Source organism: Neofelis nebulosa, chromosome 11 (assembly GCF_028018385.1).
Source record: "Neofelis nebulosa isolate mNeoNeb1 chromosome 11, mNeoNeb1.pri, whole genome shotgun sequence".
Taxonomy (NCBI): domain Eukaryota; kingdom Metazoa; phylum Chordata; class Mammalia; order Carnivora; family Felidae; genus Neofelis; species Neofelis nebulosa.
In genome coordinates, this window is record NC_080792.1 from 84,538,443 (window position 1) to 84,565,759 (window position 27,317).

The 27,317-nt window shown below is 57.8% G+C and overlaps 1 protein-coding gene across 2 annotated transcripts in view; it reads left to right on the plus strand.

Annotated features, from left to right (window-relative positions):
- The window catches only part of RBM19 (RNA binding motif protein 19), a 152,709-nt gene extending 139,044 nt beyond the window's left edge, over positions 1-13,665 (plus strand). The window contains exon 25 of one of the 2 annotated variants that reach the window (XM_058691188.1): positions 13,519-13,665. In XM_058691188.1, the coding sequence (XP_058547171.1) occupies positions 13,519-13,587 (69 nt within the window). In that variant the 3' untranslated portion in view covers positions 13,588-13,665. Of the gene's footprint in view, positions 1-3,931; positions 8,395-13,518 lie in introns of those variants that run through there. The other variant, XM_058691189.1, reaches the window with a different exon arrangement.
- The last annotated feature ends 13,652 nt before the right edge of the window (positions 13,666-27,317 follow it).

A 27,317-nucleotide genomic window follows, 5' to 3' on the forward strand; every position in this document is an offset into this window, starting at 1 on the left:
TGTGGACCAAAAGGGATGTGTAAAGCCCCTGGCACACCGTGGACGTCCAGCGAGGGTCACCTCCCTCCCTCGGCCTCCCTCGTCCCGGTTTTCTCCACCGTCCCGATAAGAGGCCGTCATCATTGCTGCCCTAAGCACAGATGGCTCAGTTCACCCACCAGCCCGCTAGACGGGCACCGCTTCTGCTGTCCCGATCTGCAGTGAGGAAGCGGAAACTCAGAGAGGTTAGGTGCTTCGCCCGAGACCACACAGCCCCGCGGCCAAGCCGGAGTCGGCGTGTGCTCTTCACCTCTCCACCTCCAGACTGTGCGCCACGCAGCCTGCCTGCCAGGTCTCCGTCTGCCCGTCGTCGTCTCCCAAATGCGGAGACACGGCCCTGCGTCGACCGCAAAAGGCTCTGAGCCCGTTCCTGCTGCCCCTCTCCCTCACGCACCAGGGGGAGCGTTTGGATTGTTAATGGGGCTTGTGGGGGCCTGCACGGTGCACCTGCCCCGCGTCCTTGCCTGGCCTGGTGAGCCGCCGTGGTGCCACGGCCCCCCTTGCTGGGACAGCCGAGTCCGCCCTCCCAGCCCCGTCCTCAGTCGGTGCAGAAGTAACACCAGTCCCCTGAGTCCCGGCAGGAACGGTGTTCTGTCTCCAGAGGGAAAGGCGGTTCTGTCGGGGACTGTGGTCGACCCGGACCCGGGGCTTGAGAAGTTCGGGGCCCACATTAGAAGCCCCTGCAGGCCTCCGGACACACCGTCGACAGATTCTCGGGGCTCCGCTCTGAGTCCTAGTGCCTCGGCCATCTTCCTTTGAGAGCTAAGTCCTCGGCCCCGGGGATTTCACGATAAAAAAGCTGAATGATCAGTTACAGAGTCCTCACTGCAGCCCAGCGACCCCTGCAATCTGCGGTTTCTCCCCATTCTGCGGTTGAGCAAATAGAGGCTCAGGGACCCCCCCTCCCCCGCCCCCCAAAGTCACTCAGCTTGGAAGAAAGAAGACCGTCTGGTCTCCGTGCCTTTGAGCCCAGCGCATTTGTTCATTCATAAGACACGAGCACCTTCCCTGGGCCAGGCCCTGGGGTCCGCGGGGAGGAGGGCAGACCCAGCCCCTGCCCTGCAGAGCCCACAGGCGAGGCGGGGAGCAGACGGGCCAGCCGTGGCAGACAGAACACTGACGTGCCCGTGCGTCCTGGGAGCGAGAGGTTAGGTGCTTTGCCCTGGCGTCTGAGGGGACGCGGGTGCGTGTCCCCATGGTCGTGTGTGTGGACGGACGGGACAGCCGTGGACACGGGGCTCTGTGGTCGTCGGGAGCTCGGCCTCAGCCCTGGGAGGGCAGTGTGGCGGTCGCCAGCGCTGCATCTGTGCACCCGGCAGCGGCCAGGACACGTCCTCCCGGCCGTCGTCCCCAGCACACCGGCTCGCGCCCAGCGCCTCGCACGTAGTAAGTGCTCAGTAAACAACAGCCACAGTGATTCTGGGTGTCGCTCCTGCTCTCGTTCATCCTTCAGGAGAATCACATGCCCCCGTGGGGAATGGATGAGCCGCCTTGCCACCAACTGATGACCGTCGTTCGTGCCTTAAGGGCCCCGCCATGCCTCTGAGATTGGGGGGGGGGGGGGGGCGGGGCGGGGCAGTGAGGGTTGGCCGGCGCGGCCCTCCGCCTCCCCCGAAACGCCGCGGAGTTTCTCATTTTCCCCTTGAGCGGTTTCACCTGCAGCGAAGGCTGGCTGGCTGGAGACCCAGGCCCGGGGAGGGAGGCGGCTGAGGGGACCCAACACCGTGCCCTTCCCCCTACCCCCCCCCCCCCCCCCACCGAATACCCAGAAAGAGCCCGAGAGAGAAAGTGAGTGAGAAATGCGAGCCCCGGACCCGGCGGGAGTCTTTACCAAATACATAAATAGGCCCAGCATTTAGATCCCGCCCCGTTTGCATCTGGACGTTGGCAAACCGGGCAGCAGACTGCACGGAGACAACCTGTTCTGGCTCCTCATCTTTGGAAGCAGAGGTTGGCCTTCGGTTCGTCTCCCTAAAACGGGGGTCGGCCGCTTTCGCTGTGTAGGATCCTCGGACACGGCCCCCCGGAGTCCGATCATCTTTCACTGATAGGCGCTGTGTGCCTTAGAAATGCTTCTATGGAGAACTTCCCCGGAGCCGGATGCTTCTTACCAAAGGCCCTCCCTGACCGTGTGAGCGAGGGCTCATGTGCAGAAACTAAGGCTCAGAGAGGTGTGGCGGCTTGTCCACGGTTGTGCGGTCCGGAAACAGAGTGAGGCTTCGAGGCCCGGGGTCTGAGTGCAAAGCCAACGCTTTCTGCAGAAGCCACCCAGACGGGCCGAGGCAGCGAGAGACAAGACCTCCTCGTGCCCGTTCTCTCGGAAGCCTATCCGGCCTGGGCTCCAAGCAGCCACTGGCCCGCCTGGCCCCTCGCTCTAATTCAGCGCGGGCAGGTGGAATGAGGCCGTCTGGCGGCTGTAGGCCCAGCCTCGCAGGCCCTCCCATGGCTTCCCCCCCCCCTCCCCCGTTAGGACTCGGGTCAGATCTGAGGCGCGGCCTTCCAGGCCGGGCCGCCCGGAGTCCCGTCTCGTGGGGCCTCAAAGCATCCAAGGCCTCAAGGGCCAAGCCCCACCGGACCCCTGTCCACCATTGTCCAACCGTCTCCAGCCTCTGTGAGAATCCCCTCCGGCTCAGGGCTCATCCTTACCCGTCCCCTATTGTTATCTCCTGGTTTCTCCTCAGATGTGACCTCATCTAATGTGACCCTCCCCCTGGGTACAAAATACTTTACCCCCCAACTCTGTTTCATTTTCTTCCGCGCATTTGCCCCTCTCTGACATAGTTGCTGTTCCTTTGTTGTCTGTTCCTCCTGCTGCCCCCAGCCAGAAATTTCCACGAGGGCAGGCGTGTTATTGGTCCCTGCTGAGTCCTCTGAGCCCAGAACAGCTCCGGGGGCAAGGGCGCGTCGACCCTGAGCTACTGACTCTCTCAGGTCGGCAGAGAGCTTCCTGGTTCAGTCAGAATGCCCCTGCGAGGTGAGTCTTCTTTCCCCTATGACAGAGGAGAAAACTGAGGCCCCGGGGCTGGGTGTCCCCCCCCCCCCCCCCCCACCAATGCCCCAGCGCAGAGCTCTCGACCTCCAGAGGCTCTGGCCACAGGACATTTTCTCCGCCTCGAAGGAGGGACGTCCGAGGAGGATAAAGGGGAATAAAATCAAATGAGAACTTGGAGAGTTGGGTTGGCCGGCGTGGCTCCGGGGCCCCAGGCGGGGTGGCGGCCGCGGGGTCTGGGGGTTTGCTGGCGGATGGCCGGCTGAAGGCTCGTCTCGCCTTAGTTAGAATGCAGCCGTTAGATCCTGCCTGCTCTCTGATGGCTGGGAGTGATTGACACTTACAAATTACCCAGCCGAAAGTGTCGAGTCTTTGACCCCTGAGTAACATCTTTGGCAAGCCTGAGATTTGCCAGCATTTTGTCATCTAATTACTACAAATCCCTTGAAAATTCACTGGCTGGTGAATTTTTAATGCGGGGCAATTTCAATGTGATGCATTGCCCAGATGGGTTCTTGCATTTCTCACCCCTCTCTCCCCCTCGCTTCCCTCTTCTCTCCTCTCCCTGTCTCCATCCGTCTCCGTGTTAACTTTGCTGACCTCACAAACTTTCGGGTGAGCTGCGGCCAGAGGGTGTGCCGTCCACGTTCTGTTCCTCGGAGAGGCGCGCACGGGCCGGTCTCCGGACAACATGGGGGTCTTCCTTCTCCCCACCCCCCTGCCCAGACCTCCCCGCCTGGCACGACAGAGCCTCCTTCACCACACCTTGCGGGCGGGCGCTTTCCCCGGGCAAGAGGGCCGGTGGGTGTTGGCGAGGTTGGTCGCTTTCACGCCCGGTCCTGGGCAAAGCAGGTGTCTCGCCCTACGATTATTGTTATTATTATTTTTAACCTCATTCTTTAGATCCTCGGATGACGGAGCTCACCAGGGCAGGGAAGAGACGGCTGCCTTTTTCGGAGCAGAGGACAGACCGCGCCTTCCACTCGGCATACCTGGATAGACCGGAGGGGGAAGCCGGATTCTCTCTGTCCCAGCGCCACATGGACACAGCCTCCCCCCCGACCCCATGCTGCAGGCTGATCCCAGAAATGCAATGCACGGGAAGCCGGGACTTAGGACCCGTTGCCCACAGAAGCAAAACTGTCTTCGAACCACAACTGGAAGGTGGCCCGTGAGCGAGAAATCTGGCTCGTTCCTGCACGGTTCTCAAATACTTCCTACTCCTTTTCTCCCTTCACCTTTTATATGTATATTGGATTCCTATTTCTAAATGCGAAAACAAGATGCCTTTTGAACTTCGTCCCCAGAACAGCCCTCCGCGTGGACATTTTCCTCGTTGACAACTCGGAGGGCGAGAACCATGGCCACAGCCGTGTTCTCGCCGTTGACCTCGTAGAGATAAGTCCCTTCCGGCAGCCCCTCTCCACCCCTCCTCCCTTCCCCCTATTCAGGGAAACGAGGTTTTGCTTTTCAGCCCCATTTCTGGTTACATATGTACATGGCTGATAAAATATTCCGCCTCACCCCTTCTCCCCGTGGGACCCGCCGTCTTCCGGGGAAAGGGTTTGTATGACAACGGCCACGACAGCCTGTGTGTCGCCTGGAAACCGCGGTGGGGGCCGGATCGCTCTCTCTCCGGCTCGTCTTTATTCAGATCCCCTCTCCGGGTTCTGATAACGGCATCGCTGGAGAGGAGAGGCCTGGACCTCCTCTGCGGGTTCCGCCCGAGGCCCAGACGGTGGCCCTCCCTCCCCTGACAGAGTAGAGGCTACTGAGGTCCCTGGTGTTTGTTGCCTGGTATCTTCCCTCCCCCCCCCCACCCCCACATCCTCCACCTGGGGCCACCCACGCACGCAGAGTGGGCAGATGTCCCGGCTGTGGATGCCCAGTGCGTGAGCTCACCCTCCCCGGACGCCTTCGAAAGTTGGGGCCAGAGCCGAATTTGGGTGGGGGGAGGTCTCGAAGAAGCAACCTCGGCTGGATGGATAGACCCCAGCAGTCGGAGAAAGCACTGGGCCCCTTGCAGGGGGAGGGGATGTCATGGCTGCTCGAGATTGTCCAGGAGGGAAGAGGGTGAAGAATGGTCTGAGGCTCCACCCAGAGGGTTCTGGAAGTATTTGGACACCGATTCCCATGTCTCTGTCCGTCCACCCACTTGGTTGTCTTAACGTCTCCTTGCACGAGTCACCGATGTTCTGAGATCCAGAGTATTCCGGAGGCAGAAGGCAAGGGAAGAGGGAGGTGTCCTTAAACGTCTTCCCGACCTCCTTTTACAAAACACAGCAGCTCACTTTGCTCTGAGTTCCCAGTGGCAGGGCCATCACACGAGCGTTGGGAAAGCCGCGCCCGCGGTGGCCCCCCTCTTCCAGAGGCTTCCAGAGGGCCTCGCCTCGGGGGAGCAGGTGTTTGCAGAGCTCCGTGATGGGCCGGGCCCGGGGCTGCGCCCTGAGAGGCAAGGCCACCGCCCTTGTGCTGAAAAGAGCTTCCAGTCGGGTGTGGGGTTAATAGGACCAGAATGAATTGAATAAACTTCACACGGGAGGTACAGCGTCTTCTGGAAGATGGGAGGAGAGTGTGGTTCAGACATGAGAGCATCAAGCATTTAATAAGCGCCCACTGGGTGCTCGGCACTGGGGTGGTAAAGGCGAGGGACCGGGCCCTGCCCTGGGAGGGTCAGCGTTCAACAAAAACGACCTTTGCACAGGGATGACGCTTAGGAGGGGGCAGCAAGGTGGGAGGCGGCCGGGGCGTTGAACAGGCAACCGCAGCGGCGTTCGTGCCAAGTACCCACGCGCCCCCTGTGACCCCCGGGCGGGGGCTGGGTGCTCCCCCAAGAAAGGTGTGCAGGTGCCCTGCGTGTGAAATGCAGCCCGGTCCCCCCGTGCCGTGGCCCCATCCTCATGAGCCTGCGACACTGCGCCCACATGGAAAGAAATGCATCTGGGCCTATAAATGAGTCACGGCAAATGACTCGTTCCGTCCTCCGACCCCCGGTGCTGCCCGTCCAGCCTCATGGTCCGGGAAGGAAGCCCAAAGGCCGGTGAGAAGCCATGAAAGCGCCCTTACCACGCCTCAGAATTCCTCGGCTCTTCTCTCCTTGTCCCGTTTTACTGTGCAGCGTGTGGATGTGTGAGCGCGCACACACGCACATTCTGTTCCTAACGACGGTGCCGTTCGGGCCATTTCAGGTCCCGTATTTGAGCCGTAGCCCCCGCCTGCCGATTGGTACCTGCCGGCAGACTTTCAACGTTCCTTTCCTTCCACTTACTCATTCAGCAAATACTTGCTGAGACCCTGGCACCGTGCTTCGCACGGGGACGTTACCTGCTGAAGCCTCGTGGGAGCACAGACGCTAAACCCGGAACGAAGGGATAATACAATTTCAAGCAGCGGTGAGAGCCAGTGGGCAAAGGGCCGGCTCGGCTGGCGGTGGTGGCCTGGGAGGCCTTGCCCCGGGGAAGTGACTTTTAAGCCAAGAGCCGAGGCCAGAAAGGAAGCCGACACCGGAGGCGGACTGCAGCATCTTGGGCGGAGACCAGCAAGTTCAAAGGTCCGGAGGCAGACGGACCATGTGGTTAAGGACTGAAAGCTGGATGACGGAGGGCCGGAGTGGACAGGTGCCCGGCCACGCAGAGGCCACTGTAGAGGGCTTGCTGTTCATTTAGACAAGAAAGGTAAAGGGTGCAACAGTGAAGCATGGGAGACGGGGTGAAAACAGGATGTGGCAGACGCCGCGGGAAAACCGGTGGTTCCCAGCCCGTCCGTCCGTGTTGCCTACCGGGCACCGTGGCAGCTAGAGGCGTGGGAGACACAGTTGTAGCCAATCAGACCCAAGCCGAAATCTGGTAGCTTTCCAGCAGAAGGTTTTGTTCTCCTGATAAAAGGGGTAGGGAAACTGCAGGCCCTCCCTCGATCCTCCCCACTTCTTATTGCCTTTGATTTAGATGTGATGCCCGGAGCTGCCGCAGCTATTTTGCCACCTTGAGGGAAAGGCCGTGAGAATTGCAGAGACAGGCAGGCCGTTGAAAATCCGCACCAGCAACCTCCAGATTCTTCGGTACGTTGGAAGAATAGTCCCCGTCCGTCTTTAAGATACAATTAGTTGGTTTTTGTGTTATTTGCCAAAAGAATGCCCAGGCTGGTACACAGGGTAAGGAACCGGGGCCAGAGAGAAGTGAGTGGGTGTGTCTGGTTTCGAAAGCCACAGCCTTGAGATTCTGAAATGGAGCGCCCTGTGTGGAAGAACCATCTTTGACGACATGATGAACCTGCTGTTTACTTGAGTGCGGAATGTTCACTGTACGAAACCAAGAACTGCTTCAAGTCCCCTCCTTACTGGGAAGGGCTAAAAGGAAGCGAGTCCAGCTAGACACGGATCCTTGTTCTCCGTGCAGCCCTCAGTTCACCCAAGAGCAAGTTGGGTGGGCAGACGTCGCCGTGTGAAAAAGACTGCTTTCTGGGGTTCAATTCATGTGATCGTTGAATGGAGGTGGGGAAGGAGCCAAGGGTGGTGGAAAACAAACAGGAGGGAGAGAGAGGCGAGAATGTTCCGGCACAAGCCCTGACAGGGCCCACGTGCTATCCCCCTGGGTCTCCAGAGTTGGGAGGCACATCGTGACAAACGTTCTGTGCAATAGGAGAGAAAAATGGCGAGAATGTGCAAATTCTTGATGCAGAAGAAGACAAAAAAAAAAGGACATGTATTCCGTGTTTTTTTGTTCTCTCAAGAGGCCCATTCTTAAGCAGAAAGGTGCATTGAAATGGAAATCGTACAACGACCACCGACTCCAGATACCCTGGCATGGAGGGAGGCCTCAGTGGCGTTGCACGAGAGGCGATGAGTGTGTGAGCCCTGGTTCCCAGTACCCAGCAGCAGGCCAGTCCCAGTCCCGACCCCTTAATCCACTCCCTGACCTGAGGTCGAGGGCCAGCGGGGCCAAGAGAAACCGTCACATGGCTCTCTGCCTAAGCTCTGCGGCACAATGGCAGGCAGTCGGCAAACATTTGTTGAAGACCCACGGTGTGCCTGCTGCCCCGCGGGCCGGCCGGTCTACGCCCGGAAAGTTCCAGGCGTGGCGTCCATGGGGACGCCGATGTCTTCTCAGCAGCAGGATGGGTGACTAGACCGTGGCGTGGACGAATCTCACCGACGGTGCCCAGTGGGTGGAAGACGCCAGGCACAAAGTTGCTGCGCGACTCCACTGCCCTTGAGGGGAGCCCGCCGACGGGCTGCAGACGTCCCCGCGCCTTGATCTGGGTGGCGGTCGCGCAGGGGTTTACACGGGTAGAAATGCGGTGAGATGTGCCTTTTGTCTAAGCTGTAGCTCCAAAAACAAATAAAAAGGCCACAGATACCCACGTGCGTATGTAATCCAATAGTCAAGTCTGTTGTGTGATTTATCCTGTTTTACCTGGATGCGCGTTAGAGTCCCCTGGGGAGTTTTTGAAAGACATACACCTGACCCCACCCCAAGAGATTCTGTAATGGCTCATCCGGGACAGTGGGGGCATCTCAGAACTCCCGGCTAAGTTTCTGGTTGTTGGGTGTTTTGGGTTTTTTTTGGTGTTGGGTTTTTTTTTGCTTTTTATGGTGTCTGTTTTGTTTTTGGGGTGTGTGTGTGTGTGTGTGTGTGTGTGTGTTTAACAAGCATTGCAGGTGTCCCCCGGTCATTTTGATGGGTAGCAACCCTGGGCTCTGGGACTTCTGTCTCAAGGGTGACCCTAGCCCCCCTCTCTCCAGGTGTTCACTGTCTATTAGAGGAGACAAGATCCCAGAAATAATCAAAAGTTGGGATTGTCTCTGCTCCAAGACATCTCAGGAAAGAAGCTGGCATAGACCTTGTGTCAGAGGAGATGAGGCTTTCTGGATAAGACGGACACGTCCAGTTGGACAGGTCACACCTAAGCAGACGGAGAGGGCACGGACAAGCATTCCAGGGTGGAATGGCACGAATAGGGGCACAGAGGCAGACCAGCCTCGGGAGCATGAAGAGCTCTACCTGTCTCTTCAGGGTCCAGTCCAACTGGAATCCTCTTCTGGATTCTTCACCTCCCATGACCTTTGTACATCTCTGCAGAGGAACTGCCCTGTCTGCAAGTCTAACTCCCTATTAAACCGTAAGCATCACCCCCCCCCCCCCCAGATACCATGATGGCCATACTTTTGAACCACCCAGCTTCTGACCCAATTTCTTGCCTGGAGAGGGAGAGAGAGGGATATCGTTTCCAACAGAGAGCTGGGAAGTCAGGCCGAAACTTGTGCCAGATAGACCTTCCCCCAAAGCCACGCCGCTCGTAAGGGCTACTCAGGATCAGGTGCCGGACATCATCCGTTTGCATCTGGCCCCGGATCTGGTCTCCACCGTTCACCCCGCTCCGTGCCCAGGAGGCTGGCCCAGGTGGAAGGTGTCAAGGGACTCCCTTTCAAGGGTCAAATTGTGTTTGGCCCCGGGGGAGGCCCTGACAGAAGATGGGAGGCCGGAGGGGAAAGAGGTTGGGCCTTTAATTTGCCAGACCCCCGGCTGCCGGGTCACCCGGGGTTGACTGGTCCCCCCGCCCCCCCATCAGAGGCCCCAGTGTCTGACTGGCAGTGGGCACCATCAGCGACAGCAATGCTTTGTTCTCTATTCATCACCATCCCCCTACGGAGACCCCTTCGACTCCTTCCTGATGACTCCCCCACCGCTGAAATCGCAACACCGCAGACCTACTGGGTGTCTGTTTAGGTATGCATGTTTATGCTTCAGACATCAAAAGGTAAGTTCGTTTCATCTCCCAGGCACCCATTTTTTGCCCCTTTGGGGGTGATGTGGACCCCAGTGAGAAGGCACGAGCTCTCTGGGTGCCCTACCTCCGGCAGCCGACTTGTAATGGCTCCCCACTGTCGCCAGTCCCGAGGCACTTCACCCCTCTTCGTGGTGCCTCTTAGCCTCGCCCACACCTCTGTTCCTTTATTAAGCCCTCCTTAATTACCATTTCCTGCCTGCCCCCCGCCCCCGCTGGAGGGAGATTCGGTGACTGAGCCCACAGCCCACCCCATGTTCCAGAATGTTCTAGAACATTCTGGAAGCAGGGTGTGAGAGTAGACAGTCACCCCCCCCACACGCACACCCAGATCCTATTCATCCCCAGACCACCACCCCTCCCGTCTGGAGGCTGGCATGGCTTGTCCCTCTCACGGCTCACCCCCCCCACCCCGAGACCCTGGGACTTGCAGGTGGAGGGAACGCCCCAGCCGCACAGCACAGCTGTGCTTCAGCACCTCGTTGCTTCCCAAGAGCATTCAGCGTTTCCTCAGGTGCACAGAAAGCACGCCCCTTTCTCAGGAAGTGTCGGGAACATAGGGGAACAGAGCCGTTTAGCCTCTTTCCAAGGCCGATGGACCCCCTCGCTATCAGCCTCCAGCCCACAAACACAGTGGAGTCTCACGTGTCGACCCGCAGCCCTCCGAACGTGTTCTGTTAAGAAAAAGATTTCCTATATTACACAATCCATGCTGGTTGGCCAAGGAACTTTCCTTCCTATCCCCAGCTGCCTTCGAGGTCCTGCTTGGGGTTCACACCTAACCTGTCGCCCCTGAGGATGCTTCTTGGCAAGCATCTCTTCCTGATGGGAGAGCCAGTGTCTGCACTTTGGACCCTGAGTCTTGTAATGTCGTAAGCCCACCCTGACAGGCACGGGAGCCCTTTCCTCCCCCGGAATCCTCAACTGCCTCTTTCCTGGATCCACCTGCGTCTCCATTTCTGCCCTCCTGGTAATCAACCCAAATGTTCTTTCTGCCCAGCAGAGCTAATGATTTGGTGCCCCTTCAGGCTGAGAGCCACTGAAGAGATTTGCTCAGCATCGTTTTAAGGAGCAGCAGAGAGCTTCCTGGGGAGACGGTAAGAATGAGTGCCCCCTGGTGGAAGAAAGAGCTCGGCCTCTCCTACAGGAACCACTGCAATTCCGCTCCGGCTCTGAACTTGCATATCGTCCTCAGCAAAGCAGTGGCTTTGCCATTAGTTACTAGACACATGGTCGTACGAAGGCAGTTTAGCAAACATCTTTGTTATGTGAAAAAACTCCTTGGGGATCACCCTCCCTACTCCAAGAGCCTTACAGTGTCCAGAGCTATTTGAGTCTCCCCCAACAAGAGTTCTAGAAAACACTGTTTTCTCCTTATTATTACATGTCTATCGCTGATTGTATGACCTCTAGGGATGGCTGTCCCTGGCTAGGGTCCAGTTGGCCTGATCCTTTTTTTTTTTTTTTTTTTTAGAGACAGAGATAGAGAATCCCATGAGGGGCAGAGAGAGAGAGAGGGAGGGAGGGAGAGAGAGAAACAGGGCTCACCTGAAGCGGGGCTCAAGCTCACCCGATGTGGGACTTGAACTCTTGAATTGTGAGATAATGACCTGAGCTGAAGTCAGATTAATGACTGAGCCCCCGGGCACCCTGGCCTGATCCTTGATCTGCCCCTTTTGCCTGACCCTGGCCTGCTTTGCCCGCCACACGCCCCAGGATGCTCCTTCGCCAAAGCCGCCATCATTCCCTGGGTTAGAGTCAGAATCTTCTCGGCCCCTTCTCTCTCACCCAGTTAAGTTGGTAGAGCAGCAGTTCTCAAATTTTTGAGTCTCAAGACCCCTTTCCACTCTTTTTAAAAAAAAAAAATTTTAATGTTTTTTATTTATTTTTGAGAGAGAGAGTGAGAGAGACCGCCAGCAGGGGAGGGGCAAAGAGAGAGGGAGACACAGAGTCCGAAGCGGGCTCCAGGCTCCGAGCTGTCAGCGCAGAGCCCGACGCGGGGCTCGAACCCACAGACCATGAGATCATGACCTGAGCCGAAGTCGGACGCTCAACTGACTGAGCCACCCGGGCGCCCCAATTCCTTTCCACTCTTAAAACAGTAAGGACCTCAAAGAGATGTCATTTATGTGGGTGCCATCCATTAATAGGTACTGTTTGTTCAGCAGTTAAAACTGAGACATGTAAAGATACTTAGTTCATTTAGCAATACTACCAATAAACTCAATTACATATTAACGTAACGTATTTCGTGGAAAGCTCATAATATTTTCCAAGCACTACACTGAACGTGGGGACGGGGGCAGCACGGCTTCTCCTTTCCGCAGACCTGGGGTGCCTGACTCTCCGTTCTCACACCCGCTTCCGCAATCTGATGCAGTCCGTTGTTGGGGTTGAGGTATGTGAGGACATTGTGGTCCCACATAGGGCAAGGTAGAAAAGGAGGGGCCTGCAAAGGGTCCCTGGGACTCCCAGCCTCCTCAGAACGCTGCCTGAGAGCGTTCAGATCCCAGTCCCCAGGACCACCCTGTGTATCTGATAAGAATGGAAGTTCTCTGCCAGGAAGGAACACTGTTTTCAGTGGTCGCAAAAGGGGTGGGCACGTGCGTCATTTCAGGGGCCACGCCAACCCCGCGAGGCTCACCTCTGACCTCCAAGTTGCAGCCACAGGTTGGGGGAGAGGGTACAGGAGAGTTGCTTTGCCGCAAAGCCCCACGGTTGCTTCCAGAACAAAAACACAGCCTCCTCCAGTCCATTCAGTGCAAAGCCACATCCAGAGCTAATAATAATTACGGCAGCTGTTACCTGGGGGGATATTATCTGCCACGCCAGACGCTATACGTGATTAACACACACCATCCCAGTTTGTCCTCCCAGGAGCCCTTAATGCTGTTACTGTGTCCATTTTACAGATGGTGAAAGTGAGGCCCAGAGAGGCAAGGTCACATAGCAGAGCCAAATTAGCCCAGCATATGCTGGTCACTACACCCTTCAAGTCCAGTGCTAGTGGCTTTACAACTGGCGTGTGTGTGTGTGTGCACGCACATCTGCGTTTTTATAATCATGGTGTTTGCACAGAGAAGTCTGGAAAAAAATGGACACCAAATCATTAGCGATGGTTACTCACAAGGTTGAGGAAACAGATGGGCCTTCCCTTGCTCAGCGTTTGCTTGTAACGTTTGAAGCTTCAAATCAGAAAAATTAAACAGAGATTTTTTTGGAAAGTCAAAAATACTCTCCTTGCTGATGCGTGGGGCATGTGGCCGTGTGTGTGTGCGCGTTGGGTGCTGGGGCAGGGAGAGAAACTTCCAGAAAGCCGCAAGCTGGGTGGACAGTTGCCCGGGTCCTGGGCACCGTGAGGCTGGCCTGTCAGATGACGCGGGGGCACTCACGGTGACCCACAACCAAGCTGTTTCGCCCCGAAGTCCTCAAGGTGGGCACCCACGTGTGGGTGGGCATTGAGGTGCACCCAGAAAAACCGCCAGTACCCCATCCACCAAAGACAGCTGGACACTTCTGGGGCCACAAGCCTTGCCTTCTGGGATGCCCGCCGTCATCTCGCGAGTACGAACCCCCCTCGAAGTCCCCGGGGCTCACAGGACAGGAGATTTTCATTTTCACCCGGGAGACAGCCTGTCTGTCGGATAGCTAGGAGACTCCTTCTATTTTTTTTTTTCTGAATGATAATTTTCCCCCTTTTTTTGTAGCTAAAAATCACCCAGGCTTGTCCAGACGAGAGGGCAGAAAATTATGCCGTGAAAGAGAAGGGAAGATAATTTCTCCGGGTCACAGACGTCCTCACTTGTCATCGGTCTGCAGCAGGAGAAGTGGAGAAGGAATGAAAATGAAGGCTGGCCCAGATCCATCACTGTCCTCCCTGGCTCTCCCTGGGGGGGACCGACCTGGGGAGGGAGGGAGGGAGGGATGGGGGCTGTGGGCTCCAATCAAGGGACTGGGCAAAGGGGGGAGTCTGCCGACCTGACCTGCTGTCCTAGCCGGACGGCCCCACTCTCCCCCTCGGGCCTCAGTTTCCCCATTGAGCAAACAGGGGTAATCGCTCCCTCCTCGCTTGCCGCCTGCACCCCTCCCCCACACAGCAGATCCCAGACGGGAACATTCTGGAGACCCCGGACCACGAAAACACAAGGTGTGGGAGGCGACAACCCTGGGGTCCGCCAGAGGCCGATGAAAGCTACCGGCCGAGGGGGCCGAGGGCGTGGGATCAAGTTCCAGCACCATCCTGACCACAGCTTGGGCACATCGCCACCCTGCCTGGGCCTCAGTTTCCCCATCTGTAAACTGGGGGGGGGGGGGGGAATAACATGACCTAATCCATAATCGTGCGGACGAAGTGGACGTTGTGCATGATGTGTCTCACATATGGCAGTCGCTCACTTGTAATAAGAATAGAAACAGAAAAGTACAGGGAAACTACCCGTGGGTCACCCACATCAACCGCGGGCGATGCCTCAGGGTCTCACTTTCTCGTGTGTAAAAGGGACACACGCTCATAAGGGGGCAGGTGGTAGAAAAACCACAGAATCTGGTCAAACTGGTTCGGGCCGTAACCCTACCACCCACCCGCATGGGCCGGGGCAAGTCACTTTCACTTCCGTGGGCCTCAGTTTCCCCATCTGCAAGAGGGGGCTGTGATACCTCAGCGGGTGGCCAGGAGGCTCAGAAATACCGCGTGGGCCGTGTCTAGAGTGAGGATGATCACAGGTCTCCCAAAAGGCCAACTCCCCGTCCGCCGGTCGTCCTCCTTCCTCCCCACACCCGTCCTCTGCTGGGACGCAGCCACTCCGCAGAAGGCAGGGTCTGGCCTTCCCTGCCTCCTGAGTCACAGCAGGGGGAGGAAGCCCGCGGGAAGGGCCAGCAGCCTCTGGACGGCTGGGAGTGAGTCTCTCGGCTTGCCAGCACGGTGCGTTGTTCCCTCGGCAGAAGGTCATCGACATTCTTTGTTTGTCCGGTGCAGGGGCCGGGCAGGCTCTTTCTGTAAAGGGGCTGATGGTAAATATTTTCAGCTGCGGAGGCCTGCGGTGACCCCCACACCCCTGCGGCCGTTGCAGAGAAGAGCGGAGTTGCCATAAACAACGTGGACACAAACGGTGTCGCTGGGCCCCAGTATCACTGATGGACCGAAATGCGCTGCAGCCCAGGGTTGACTCACGGGCCGCCATCGGTCTATACAGTGGTTTGTTCCATTGCCCGGGTCTAGCGCTAGTTCCCGTCGCGGCCCAGGGAGGTTCTGAGGTCCGAGACCTAAGACGAAGTGCCCCCCTCATCCCTTTGAGCTTATCATGCTCCCTCCAGCGTCAGTGGCTTGGCACCTGCTGTTCCCTCTGCCTGACATGCCCTTCCGTGCCCTCTTCACCTGATCGGTACCCACTCGTCCTTCAGGTCTCAGCTCAGACATCGCTTCCTCCGGGAAGCCTTTCTTGACAGACTGCTCCTCCCACCCCTGACCTCCCTGAGAGCGTGCAGCGTTTGGGATTTGGCAACATCATCTCTGCCACTCAGCAGTTAAGTCCCCTATGTGCAAGGAGCGCTGTGTTCACTCATTCATTCATCAAGTCAGTCATTCTGCAGACATTGACTGGGGACCTGCCCGGGGCCAGATTGAATGGCTGGGGGCAGATAAAAAGCAAGACTTGCAAGGAAATACGGGCAAGAAGGCAAACATGGCTGGAGGAAAGGGAGCGAGGGGAGGGAGCGAGGGAGGGGACGTGTGGGAAGAGGCGAGGTGCACGGGGAGGCTGGATTTAATACAGAGGCGAGGGGGAGGTGTATCAGTCAGCTATTGCTACGATGATGCTGCGAGACAAATAACGCCAACACTCAGAGGCCTAAAACAATACCATAAAGTATTGCTTTGTGTGTCCGTGGGTCACAGTTTGGCTCTGCCTGGGCTCTCTCACACATCAGCGGTCAGCTGTGTGTCAGGTGGCACCTGCAATCGAGGCGTCAGCTGGTTGACGGTTGGCCCAGAACGGCCTCTGCTGGGAGGACCCGGCTCTCCTCCACATGGTCGCTCATCCCCCAGGCTTGCCCAGAGCTACAAGGGGGAGCAGAAGCTGCAAGGTCTCTCGAGGTCTAGACACGGAGCTGGCACGGCATGACTTCTAGGACATTCTACCGGCCAAACCAATGTTGGAAGCCACTTAGGTACACCACTTATCTCTCCCTGCGATAATACGGTGCCGGGCACGGGTGAGGATCTCAGTCAGTACTTGTGGGATGGACGTTCAGGTGGAGGGATGACGGATGGATGTTCTCTGCCTTTGTCTGAGCCAGAATTGACCACGGGCAGGGGTGGGGGGTAGGGGTGGGGGTGGGGGTGAAATCCCTCAGGCTGCCCAATTAGGAGCCCCCACTCCCCTTTCCCGGAGCCGCGACCAGGAAAGAAGACAGTGTTCCTCCTCCCAAAGTTTAATTAAGTGATCTGCCTCCACGGGGTTAATCCTGTTATCACTGCCCAAAGCTGACCGCAGGGGCAGTGTAAAATGTCAGCTGTCTGGAGGGCCTGGTGGGGCGCTGAAAGCCACTGGAATTTGGGGACAGGCAGGGGGTAGAGCAGAAGCAGAGCCCCCATGGGGGCAGGACGTCCGCTTTCCAGACGGAACACAAAAGAGCTAAAGTCAGTTTCAATCCCGTCCCAGGAGGAGGTGAGGAGGAGGAGGAAAAGGAGGTCTACTAAGAAGCTTCTGGCTCAGATGGCCTTTGCTCTGGCCATTACCCATCCCGGGCGCCACATTCCAGAGGGAAGCCCTCCAGCCCCACGTCACCCCGCTCTTCCGAAGAGGCAGACACTCCCTCATCCTGGACCCACAGTTCTGGACCAGACCAGCGTGGGTTTGAATCCTTCATCCACCATTTCCTGTGTGGCTCCGGGAAGATTCTTTTCATCCCCCTGAGCTTCCGTTTCCTCCTCTGTGTGGTGGTGGCAGTGACCTCCACCTTCCGGGCCTCGCGAGAGGCGGCAACAAACACCCACAGTCGCACGTTCCGTTCTCGGAAAATGTTGCCACAGAGGCTTCCTCGTACGATTATGACCGCACTTCCCACATGGCTGATTTCCTCCGTTCCCCCCCCCCCCCCGCCCATCCACGGACTCCTTGGGAATACAGACAGTGTCTCAGACGTAGGGCCACCACCTTGCACATCATAGGGGTGCCTACGACCTCGTGGCTCATGACAACTCTCCCCTGCAGGTGTGCAGAATGCAGGCTAAGTGACCTTACCAGGCGGCAATGCTCATTGCTAAATCCCAGCGCCTAGCCTGGGACTTGGCAGGTGCTGCCTCTGTGTTTCACAGGTGACTCTTCATCCATCTATGCATCCATCCATCCATCCATCCATCCATCAATCCATCCATCTATCCACCCATCCATCCATCCGTCCATCTGTCCATCCATCCATCCATCCATCCATCCATCCACCTATCCATCTGTGTATCCATCCATCCACCTATCCATCCATCCATCCATCTATCCATCTATCCATCCATCCATCTGTCCATCCATCCATCCATCCACCAATCCATCCATCCATCCATCCGTCCATCTGTCCATCCATCCATCCATCCATCCGTCCACCTATCCATCCGCATATCCATCCATCCATCTATCCATCCATCCATCCATCCACCTATCCATCCGCGTATCCATCCATCCACCTATCCATCCATCCATCCATCCATCCATCTATCCACCCATCCATCCGTCCATCCATCCATCCATATGTCCATCCATCCATCCACCAATCCATCCATCCATCATCCATCCATCCATCCATCCATCCACCTATCCATCCATCCATCCATCCATCCATCCGTCCATATGTCCATCCATCCATCCATCCACCAATCCATCCATCCATCATCCATCCATCCATCCATCCACCTATCCATCCATCCATCTATCCATCTGTCCATCCATCCATCCATCCATCCACACATGTTTGTTGATACCTTATCAGTTTCCCCACCTACAAAGTGGGGAGTGGGGGGAGGGGGGTCCTTCTTGCTCTGCTGTAATGGTTTGGGGGAGACTGAGAAAAGTTCCCCCCTTTCCCTGAAAGAGATTTTCTTATCTGGTGCCTGGTATTCCTCCTGAACGCAGAAACCGTGGCCGGTGCCAGTCACGATGACCGGGGCACTTGCCGGGGTGGGGGAGTTCCTGTAGAGCACTGGCTGTCGGGGGAGAGGAGCCAAGCCCCCCGGGGCTGTGGGTGGGGCGGAGGGACACACAGCAGTGCCCCCAAACTGACCCTGGAGTCACCTTTATAATAATGACCAGTAGGTGCGCCACACGCTGTCCTCAACACTTAAAATTCATCCTCCTGACCAGCCTAGGGGGCGGGTACTATTATTACCCCCATCTTACGGATGAGGAAACTGAGGCCCAGAGAGGTGCCCAAAGCTGGTTCGTGGGGAGCCGGGCCACCAACCCAGAGACCCCCTAGGGCACGATGGAACGTGCTTTTAACCTCTTTGCTGTACGGCTTCCTGCCTCGGTTTCCCCACCGGTCGAGCGGGGCTCTCATTACCCTCCCTGCAGCCCTAACAAGGGGGGCGAGAGAAGCGTGGGGCTCCTCTGGGTGCTGAGAGCTGTTGACGGGGGTGCCGAGGCCGCGAGCACAGCGGAAAGGCTCCGGCTGTGGCGCCAGACTTCCCAGCTGGCGGACAGGGGCAGCGGGTCGCCCTCCGGGAACTTGGGTTTTCTCATCCGCCAAACGGGGTCACTCGTACCGCCCGGGGTGCTTGGGGGCACGGGGGAGCCGTGCGCGCGGGGGGCCAGCGCCGTGGCCAGCAACCGGGGCTGAGTCAGGTGGCAAGAGGCCCGGCGGCCTCCAGAAGTCGGGCGGAAGTGGCAACTCCAAAGAACTCCATAAAACCCAAGTGGTAGTTAAGTCGGACTCGTGAGCGAGCAGGAGTAATTAAGCGCACTTCCCACAGAAAGTAAAACCCAAATGTCAGACAATGCCAAGGCCGTTAAAACCGTCCTCTGCTCCGGCTCCCGCCCACCGCCGGCTGGGTCTGCACCTCGCCGCCGCTGACCTTCTCGAAGGCCGCAGACGGCCGGCGTGGGGGGTGGGGTAGGGGGGTGGGGTGGGGGGGCGAGGACGGGCCTGGGGAGACACAGGGTGGGTTTCACGTTGTGCTCGGCTCGGGTCCCGAGAGAGCCTCGTCTTTCTCATCGGTCAGATGGGTTGTACCTGCTCCAGAGGCTGCAGGGAGAGTTCGGCCTGGTCACGGGTCTAGCGTGTCAGGCACAGGAGAGTCACGCTCCGCGAAGCCGGTGCCGGTACCCCACCCGAGTCACTCTTGCCCGCTGCACCCACCCCCGCTCTGGGCTGGCCGCTCAAGCCCTTCCCACTCCAGAGGCGTGTCCCCCGCCAACGGGGGCTGCCCCCTGGCGGGGGCTTTGCCGCAGCACCCCACAGCCGATGCCTGGTTGATTCAGGGTAAGAGTCGCCCCCTGTTTCAAGAGTGGGGGCGTGGGATCGGGCTGAGGCCACACCCCAGTTGCAACCTCGCCTCTGTCCAGCTCCTTCCGCCGCCGTATCCGGCTTCCCTCACCTCCCGCTGGCGTCTCCTGCCCACCCTCCTGCCGCAAAACACGTCCTGTGAGGCCGCGTCCCTGGCTCCGCCTGGAAAGGAGGTCACTTAAGGTCATAGGTGTCCAATAGAGACTTGCTGAATCAATAAATACATTGTCTGGGGGCGCCTGGGTGTGGCTCAGCCAGTGAAGCGCCGACCTCAGCTCAGATCATGATCTCGCGGTTCGTGGGTTCGAGCCCCGCGTGGGGCTGTGTGCTGACAGTTCGGAGTCTGGAGTCTGCTTCGGATTCTGTGTCTCCCTCTTTCTCTGCCCCTCCCCCACTTATTCTCTCTCTCTCTCTCTCAAAAATTAATAAACATTTAAAATGAATAAATAAGCAAATACACTGTTATTAAAAAAAAAAAAAAAATCAGGAACAGGACTAGCATGGGGCAGGGGCAGGGCGCCCAGGACGTAAACTGTAGGCACCCGCTCTTAGGGTCATGCGGACTCCCAGTGCTGCTAAAACACTGAAAACCAGCCACAGTGATCCATCCCGAGACAGGGTAAAGTGTCAAGGTTATGAAACTGTTGACTCAGACGGAGACGGCCGGAGTTCAAATCCTGGCTCTGTCGCATCATCACGGTGACTTCGGGCAGGTCACCACACCTCCCTGAACCTGGGTTCCCTCTTCTCAAACACGGGCGTGATGATACCTCCCCCCCCAAGGGCTGCGGGAGGATAAGACGAGACTCTGAACGGCCTTCGCACACGGTACGTGTTCGAGAGACAGAAGCCGTGGGGATAACCTGTGCCGGCACTGAAGAGCAGAGACATCCCGTCTCCTTCCCCGCCTGCCCCGGACTCTGGGGGTGAAACGGGGTGAAGGAATGGTGGAAGATTAGGCCGGAACACCCCGGGAGCTTAGCGGGTGCCCTGAAGGTCTGCGATGCTGGCCCCACCAGGGGGTGCGAGGGGCAAACCGATGATCTCTCGGAGCGTGCCCTGTGTGAAGCAAAATGCAGCGGAGACGAAGGCCTTCTCTGTTTCCGTCTCTCTGGGGGTCCAGCGGCGTTTGTACCGTTCACATTCCTTCTTCTCCCCTCAATGCATGATCACTTCCGGCCCCTCTGGGGCCCTAAGAGCTTGGGTGAGGCCCACCCACCTCCGAGGGCAGGGGTGATCACCTGACTCAGCACTGGCCGAAGCACTCCCGCCCCCGGCCTCACTGATTGGCCCAGGATGAGCATGTGACCCAGATTTGGCCAATCAGGACATTCCAGCCTCCCCCCCCCCCACCCCGCCCCCGACCACACTGAGTGGTCGGGGATGGGCACCTTGGTCCAGTTGGAGCTAATCCGGGGATGTCTCGTTATTTTCTGGAGTCTCTCATCATTCCTGGACCGCTAACAGTGAGGAAGAGGTAAGCAAGGGGCTTCTAGGGACTGTCACAAACGAAGCCAACACCCAGGATGCAGGATCAGGGAAAGAGACACACACCAAGCTCTGATGATATTGTTGGAGCCTCTGGATCCTACTGAGCCTGAAGCCATACATCCAGCCCTGGATTTTCGTTGTATGAGACAATAAATTTCCTTCTTTGCTGAAGTCAGCGTGAGTCGGGTTTTTACCATCGCAGTCTAAAGAGCTCTGTCTGACACAAATATCAGGCCCATTTGCAGTATTTTTCCCCCCAGGGGAAGATTTCCTTCTATCACCATATGATGTCATGTCTAAGCAACGGTGTGGGGGCACGGGGGGGAGCATCAGACTTGGCATCAGACACACTTGGATCAAGATCAAGGCCCTGCACCGGAGGCAAGGCTCCCATTGTTCTGAGCCTCAGTTACTTCCTCTATAAAATGCGCGTATTAATACTCCCCTCCGGGTGCAGATTCAACGGGAAAGCGCATGTTAAACCTTTGCCTGTGCCATTCCTTCCGCCCAGGATGCCCTTCCTTTCCCTCTTTGCTGACTTGGCATCTGGTCATCTTTCAGATCCTCACTCCAAGGATCTACCTCTCCTGAGCTTGCTGGCCAAGTCTGGTGGCGCCATGAAATTGTCCTCAGCTCAGTAGCGCTTGGCACAGTATCGACGTGTCATTGCAGGCCCGACCGTGCGATCGACGGGTACCCCCTCCCCTGGAAGGTGAGTTGCAAGCGGGCAGGGAAACGTCCGGTGCCCAGCACCCGGCACATAGCAGACGCTCGAGAGACATGTGTTGTATTGATTGCTGTTGAAGCCCCACCTTCCACTCAGAACATTCCAGGCAAAGTGCTTCTGTGCTCCCTAAATGGAGTGTCTGACGGGTCCCGGGATGCCATGATTCCAGCACGTGTCCGTATGGGTCCACTGTGGCCTCCGGAGGGGTTGTCACTCAGCTGTGCCACTGACAGGTTGTGTGGCCTTGGACAAGCTCGAGCCCTCTCTGAGCCTCGCTTTCCTCCTCAGGAGAATGGGGACGGTCATCCTTGACCGCAACATCCAAGTACCCGTCCCCCATTCAAGCTCTCTGGCCCTGGACCCCAGACTCGCCCATGTCAGGCCCCGATCTTCTTGGTTGTAGGATGAGGTACCTAATTCACACGCAGGCTGGAGGGATGAGACGGTCTAATTCATCATCGGGAACCGAGCCTGAATTTAATAGGCACTCAATATATGTGGTCACCACTCTCCTGCAACTTCTGTATTAGTAATATCGGTAAGAATATTAACGTCATGAACGAGCCGCCTTGGGTCAAGCACCCAACACAGCGCCTGGGGGGCCATCGGTCCCCTTCCCTTCTCCCGGCGAGCGTCCTGGCTGTGTCCGGTGGCTGACCCACCCCAATTAGGTGACTCTCACGTGAATATTGACACACAAAGGAACCAGCTGGTGGCCTCTGAACTCACCTCACTTGGGATCACAGGCTGATTTCAGCCCCAGTCCTCAGCGCTGAGAGCCAGACTCCTAATCTCCTTTGACACCAAAGGGACCTGGCCTCACCCCAACCTTTGCTCCCCGTCTCCCCGGTTCCCAGAGTCCCCTGGGCCTGGCGGGAGTCACTGCCCACAGCAGGGATGCGGCCTGGACCGAGAGCCGGAAGGCCTTCCCCCGGGCCGACGTCTGCGGCTCGCAGCAGGGGGAGATGGAGGCGTAGCAAGTGGAAGCCTTTGGCCTCTGGCTTCTGGATAGAACAGGGGTGTGTGCAGGCGGGTTTCCAGCCAGAGAGTTCAGGCAGGAAGCAGTTCTGTCGCCCAGGACGGAGATGCCAATGGCCGACTTTGCACACTGGTGCAAAATGGGGCGGGGACAGGGGAGGGACCGGGAAGGCAGAATTTTAGGGCGTGCTGACCGTATCGGGAGGGGACAGTCTAGGAGGGAGGCCCCCTCCCAAACGTACACAGCACAGAGTTTCGTCCCGCGTGGCTCTGGGCTCACAAGGAGAGGAGTCCAGGCGCCTCCTGCCTCTGCAGGACTGTCCGGGGAGGTGACTTCTGTGTTAGCCCAGAGGGGTCAGGACCAAACTGGACACGAGTCTCAGGACATGCGTCTACACCAGGACATCAGGCTAAAACCGCACGGGACTGAACATACGGGCACTGGAGGCAAAGAGGCCTGGGCTCTAAGTCCAGCTCTGCCCGCTCCCTAGCTGGGCAGCCCCAGACTGATTAGTTAACGTCTCTGGGCGTCAGGTCCCTCATGTCAGGCCTCTGAGTGGTCACACAGGCTCCGGCCTTGATCTTGGTGGACACCAGGAGAGGAAACTAACACTTCGTGGGGGCCTGCCGTGGACTGGAATGCACGTCATCTGAACACAGCCTTGTAAAGTGGGTAATATTCTTATCCCCACATTACAGATGAGGAAACCGAGGCACAGAGGGAAGGACCCCGAGCTGGACCACCAAAGGGTGCACATCTGGGTGACGGCTTACACCCAGGTGTTTGGGAACCTACAGGCCGGGATCTGGAGCCCCCCCCCCAACTCTCCCACTCCTTAGGGAAAATGAAATGCACATCCCCCAAATGCAGGCGGCCTCCGATGTAGTGTAACCCAAATGTGTGCAGCCCCGGCCCCTGGATTTCGAATCCCAGCCCCCCGCAGATGCCTCCCTCCCACCACACCCCTCTTCCTCCGGCCGGGAGCCCCCCTCCCTGCCGCAGGACAGAGTCTGGCCTCGGCCACCTTGCTTCCGGGACTGGGGCCGAGAGTTACCGTCGGAGCACAGCCCGGAGAGCGTGGGAGCAAAGGACATGTCAAATCAATCATATTTAAACAAAAGCCTCTCCCGCCCAAGGGCCCTTTTAAAAGCTGCTTATTTAATTAAAAGTCCCATTTTCCATATTTATGGCCCTTATTCAGTTAAATATTAACCGCTGGGGCCAGGGCTGGTGTGTGCTTTGAGAGCGCTGTGTGGGGAGGTTCATTACCGCGGCCGGGATTTACCCGATGGCGGCGCGGGCAGGAGGATCAATGCGCCTCGCCTTGGACAAACACGCCCGAGCCCTCCTCCTGCCGCCTGCTCGCTCGCTCTCCGCCCGGGACAGAGACCAGACATGGAGAGGCAGGGGGGAGACGGAGAGCCCCAGAGAGACTGGGAGCCAGAGAGAGTGAGACAGTGAGACAGAGACAGAGAGAGACTCAGAGAGGCGGGGAGACAGTGAGGACCCAGAGAGACAGAGACAGAGAGAGACACAGAGAGGCGGGGAGACAGTGAGGACCCAGAGAGACAGAGAGAGGCCCAGAGAGACGGTGTGCTTCTCCATGTCTAGCTGTGTCCTGCTCAGGATCAGATGCACGCTTGGAGGGGCTCAATGAGAAATGAAAATTCGGGGCCACTTGTCCATTAAGAATTTCAAGCTGCCAGGGGCACCCGGGTGGCTCAGTCCGTCCAACTGAGCGTCCATCTTCGGCTCAGGTCACCTGAGTGGCAGGCCCTGGCCTCTGTCAACAGCTCTACATGTGACTGGGCCCCCAGGGGGCGGGAGGGGGGGGTGGGAGGGGGGTAGAGGTGCCAGGTGTGGGGGTGCGAGCCGGCCCCTGCTGCCCCCACTCAGTGCTGTCCCGGGCTCCTGCTCCGTGGGGAGGCTGCCCCCAAAGCTCAGGGGCAGGAGGGCCCCAGTTTCAAGAACTCCTCGAGGGGTGACGGTCCCTGGCCGAATGCAGGGTTACCAAGAAAGGAATCAGCGGGTAAAGACGAGTGGATCCGAGCGGGGCGCTCCTGTCTGCAGAGCCCCCACCGCACCCTGGTGCTGTCCTCGGGCTTCCCGTGTCCTGCAGGCACCCCTCTAAGCGCCGACCAAGGGTTCGCTCAAGGGGTCCCCACCTCCGTCGCATCAGGTAGGTATTATTCGATCTCCATTTTACGGCGGGGAAACTGAGGGTCCAGGAGGTCGAGTAACAAGCCCAGGGTCACACAGCCAGTGAGGGCTGGGGCTGCTGTGATTTGACCCCAGTCCTCCGGCTCCTAACCCCTTAGTAGAAATGGCCAGGGTCGCTGAGACTGGGCTGATGGGCCACCTCTGCCCTTTAGAAGCTGTGTGACCTCATGCAGCTTCCTGCCCCTCCCTGAGCCTCAGTTTCCCCGTCTACAAAACGGGGATAATGATAGAATCTCCTTAGAGTTGTTACGAGGATTAAATGACGTCATTCTTGTGAAGGGCTTAGCCGTGCCTGACACCTCGTGAGCGTCATGCCAGCGCTGGGGGACCCGGTGGGGCTGTCACAGCCCCCGCCCCCCCCCCCGCATTACAGCACAGTCTTCTCCGAAAGGCAGAGGGGCCCTGGTTTCCGCTTACGCTTTGCCAGCCTCCCAGGGGCCTGGCAGGGGGGAGACATGAGCCCCAGTGCCACCTCTGACCCCACTGTGACCTCAACTCTGGAGCACGCCATTGTTCTTCCCGGGGACTCAGTTTACCCATCTGTGGAATGGGGGATCGTTGGGTTTAGAACATCCTCTGGGCCATTTGCAGGAATAATGTGTCTCTCTCGACTGCAGACAAGGTGAAGAATTGGACCGGCTGTGAGAGTCTTGGCAAAACGTGCCCACCTATGTTCTGGAAGGACTGGGTGGAAACAGAGGCAGGTGCCCGGGTCCTTAGGTGCCAAATCCGGGCCGGGGAAGGCATCGTCTACATCGCAAACACACGCACGCATGCACCACAGAGCACCTTTTGCCCCGTGCTCCACCCCTCCGTGTGGATCCTGTTGGGAGCTTGGTGGCTTCCACCGCTATCCCCTTCCCCGCAAAAGAAAGAAAAAAAAAATTCTGAAAAGCCAGATTAGAACTTCACACACGCATCGCCGGGAAAAATCTATGTCTCATTTTCATATCTAGCAAAATAAAATGACACCAGAACGCTCCAGCAAACCCCTAGAGGGGGAGCGTGTCTGCAGAAGATGAGGGGTGGGGTGGGGAGACACCTTTCCCAAAGAGGGGAGGCCCCAGGGCCGGGAAGACGGGAGGGGCGGCGGCGGCTGGCCAGGGGCTGAAATCGATCAGGCCATTTTCTCCCCGGGGTCCCAGGAAGGCTGGGGTGGGGGGGAGGGGGTCCTGGGAAGAGACTGGGGGGGGCAGGTGTTGAATGGAGGGTAGGGGGGAGAGTGAGAGAGGAGGAAGAAAATCCTAAGGATGGTGGTGTGAGAGAGAAAGAGAGAGAGAGAGAGACACTAGGTTATCAGAGAAGTGTGAAGGCAATAATACAATCTGACATTTCTGAAACAAGACCCCCCGGTTGCCATGGCAACGTCTCATGTGGGAGCAGCTCCCGGGAGACGGCTCCGAGATGTACTATAAATGATGTTTGATTAGAATTTAAATCATTTAGGCAGAGAGAAGATAGGCCTTTTGTCAGCAAGGGGACCTGGGGGTGGGGAGGGAGGGGGCCGGGCCGGGCCGGGCGGGGGAGGGGGCGCAGCCAGGGACCCGGCACTCCGGCTCAGGCTCCACCAGCCTGGGCGCGGGGAGCGGGCTCCACCAGCCTGGGCGCGGGGAGCGGGATCGGAGGTCAGCCCGGGGGTTGATTACTTTTGCCCTCGGCTTCATTCCCGTTTACAGTAACCTTTCGGAGGTGGCCGGAGGGACTGGGAGGGCAGGAGGGGAGAGGCCTGGGGGAGACGGGGGGCATGGGAGGGGAGGGCAGGAGAGTGGCCGAGTTGGGGAGAGACGGAGACAGCGGAAGAGAGACGGGCAGAGAGGGACAGAGAGGCACACACAGAGGGGTGGAGATTTCGAGAAAGAATATAGACCAAGAAATAGCCAGAGAGACGCAGAAAGGAGGTACAGACGGAAGGAAAAGAAGCTGCCGGAAGGGAAATGAAGAGAGACACACCAAGAAGTGGGGAAAAAGAGACACAGAGAGAGAGAGAGACCGAAGCAGTCAAAGCCAGGGCATCTGTTGCTAAAAGAAAGGCAGACGCACAGAGAGACAGGGACCAGAGTGACACAGAGGGTCCCGGATCCCCACACTCAGAATCACCGTCCAGCCTCTGAAAAATGCATCCGGATGCGGGAGCCTGGGATGAGCCAGTCACTTAGGAAACTCTCAGCCTCCCCCTCCTCCTCTGCTTTCCTCTACATGGGGATTCCCTGGGCCTGGAGGCGAGACAGCTCGGGCTTCTGGTTCTAATGAAAATGGGCCGAGCTGGCCCTCCCTGTGACATTTTAGGCAAATCTCCCTGAGCCTCAGTCTCCCCAGCTATAACATGAGAAGTCTTAAGTCAGACCAGCCTGCAGACAGGGGTTCCGTCTGCCTCCTTTGGTTATTTTTAGTTACATTGGTCGCCACCATTTAAAAATTGCGATAATTCATGTAAGTATTTGGATTTCTGGGTTCTTTAAAAAGAATTTAGGAAAATCTATCCATGCTGCTGGGCCTGCACTTTTGTGTGACAGTCACCTGCTGGAGAGGAGCGGCAGTCACCCCTTTTAGGCCGACCAGGAGCCTCTGTCTGCTACAGTCCTTGCCATCCCTTTTGTCTT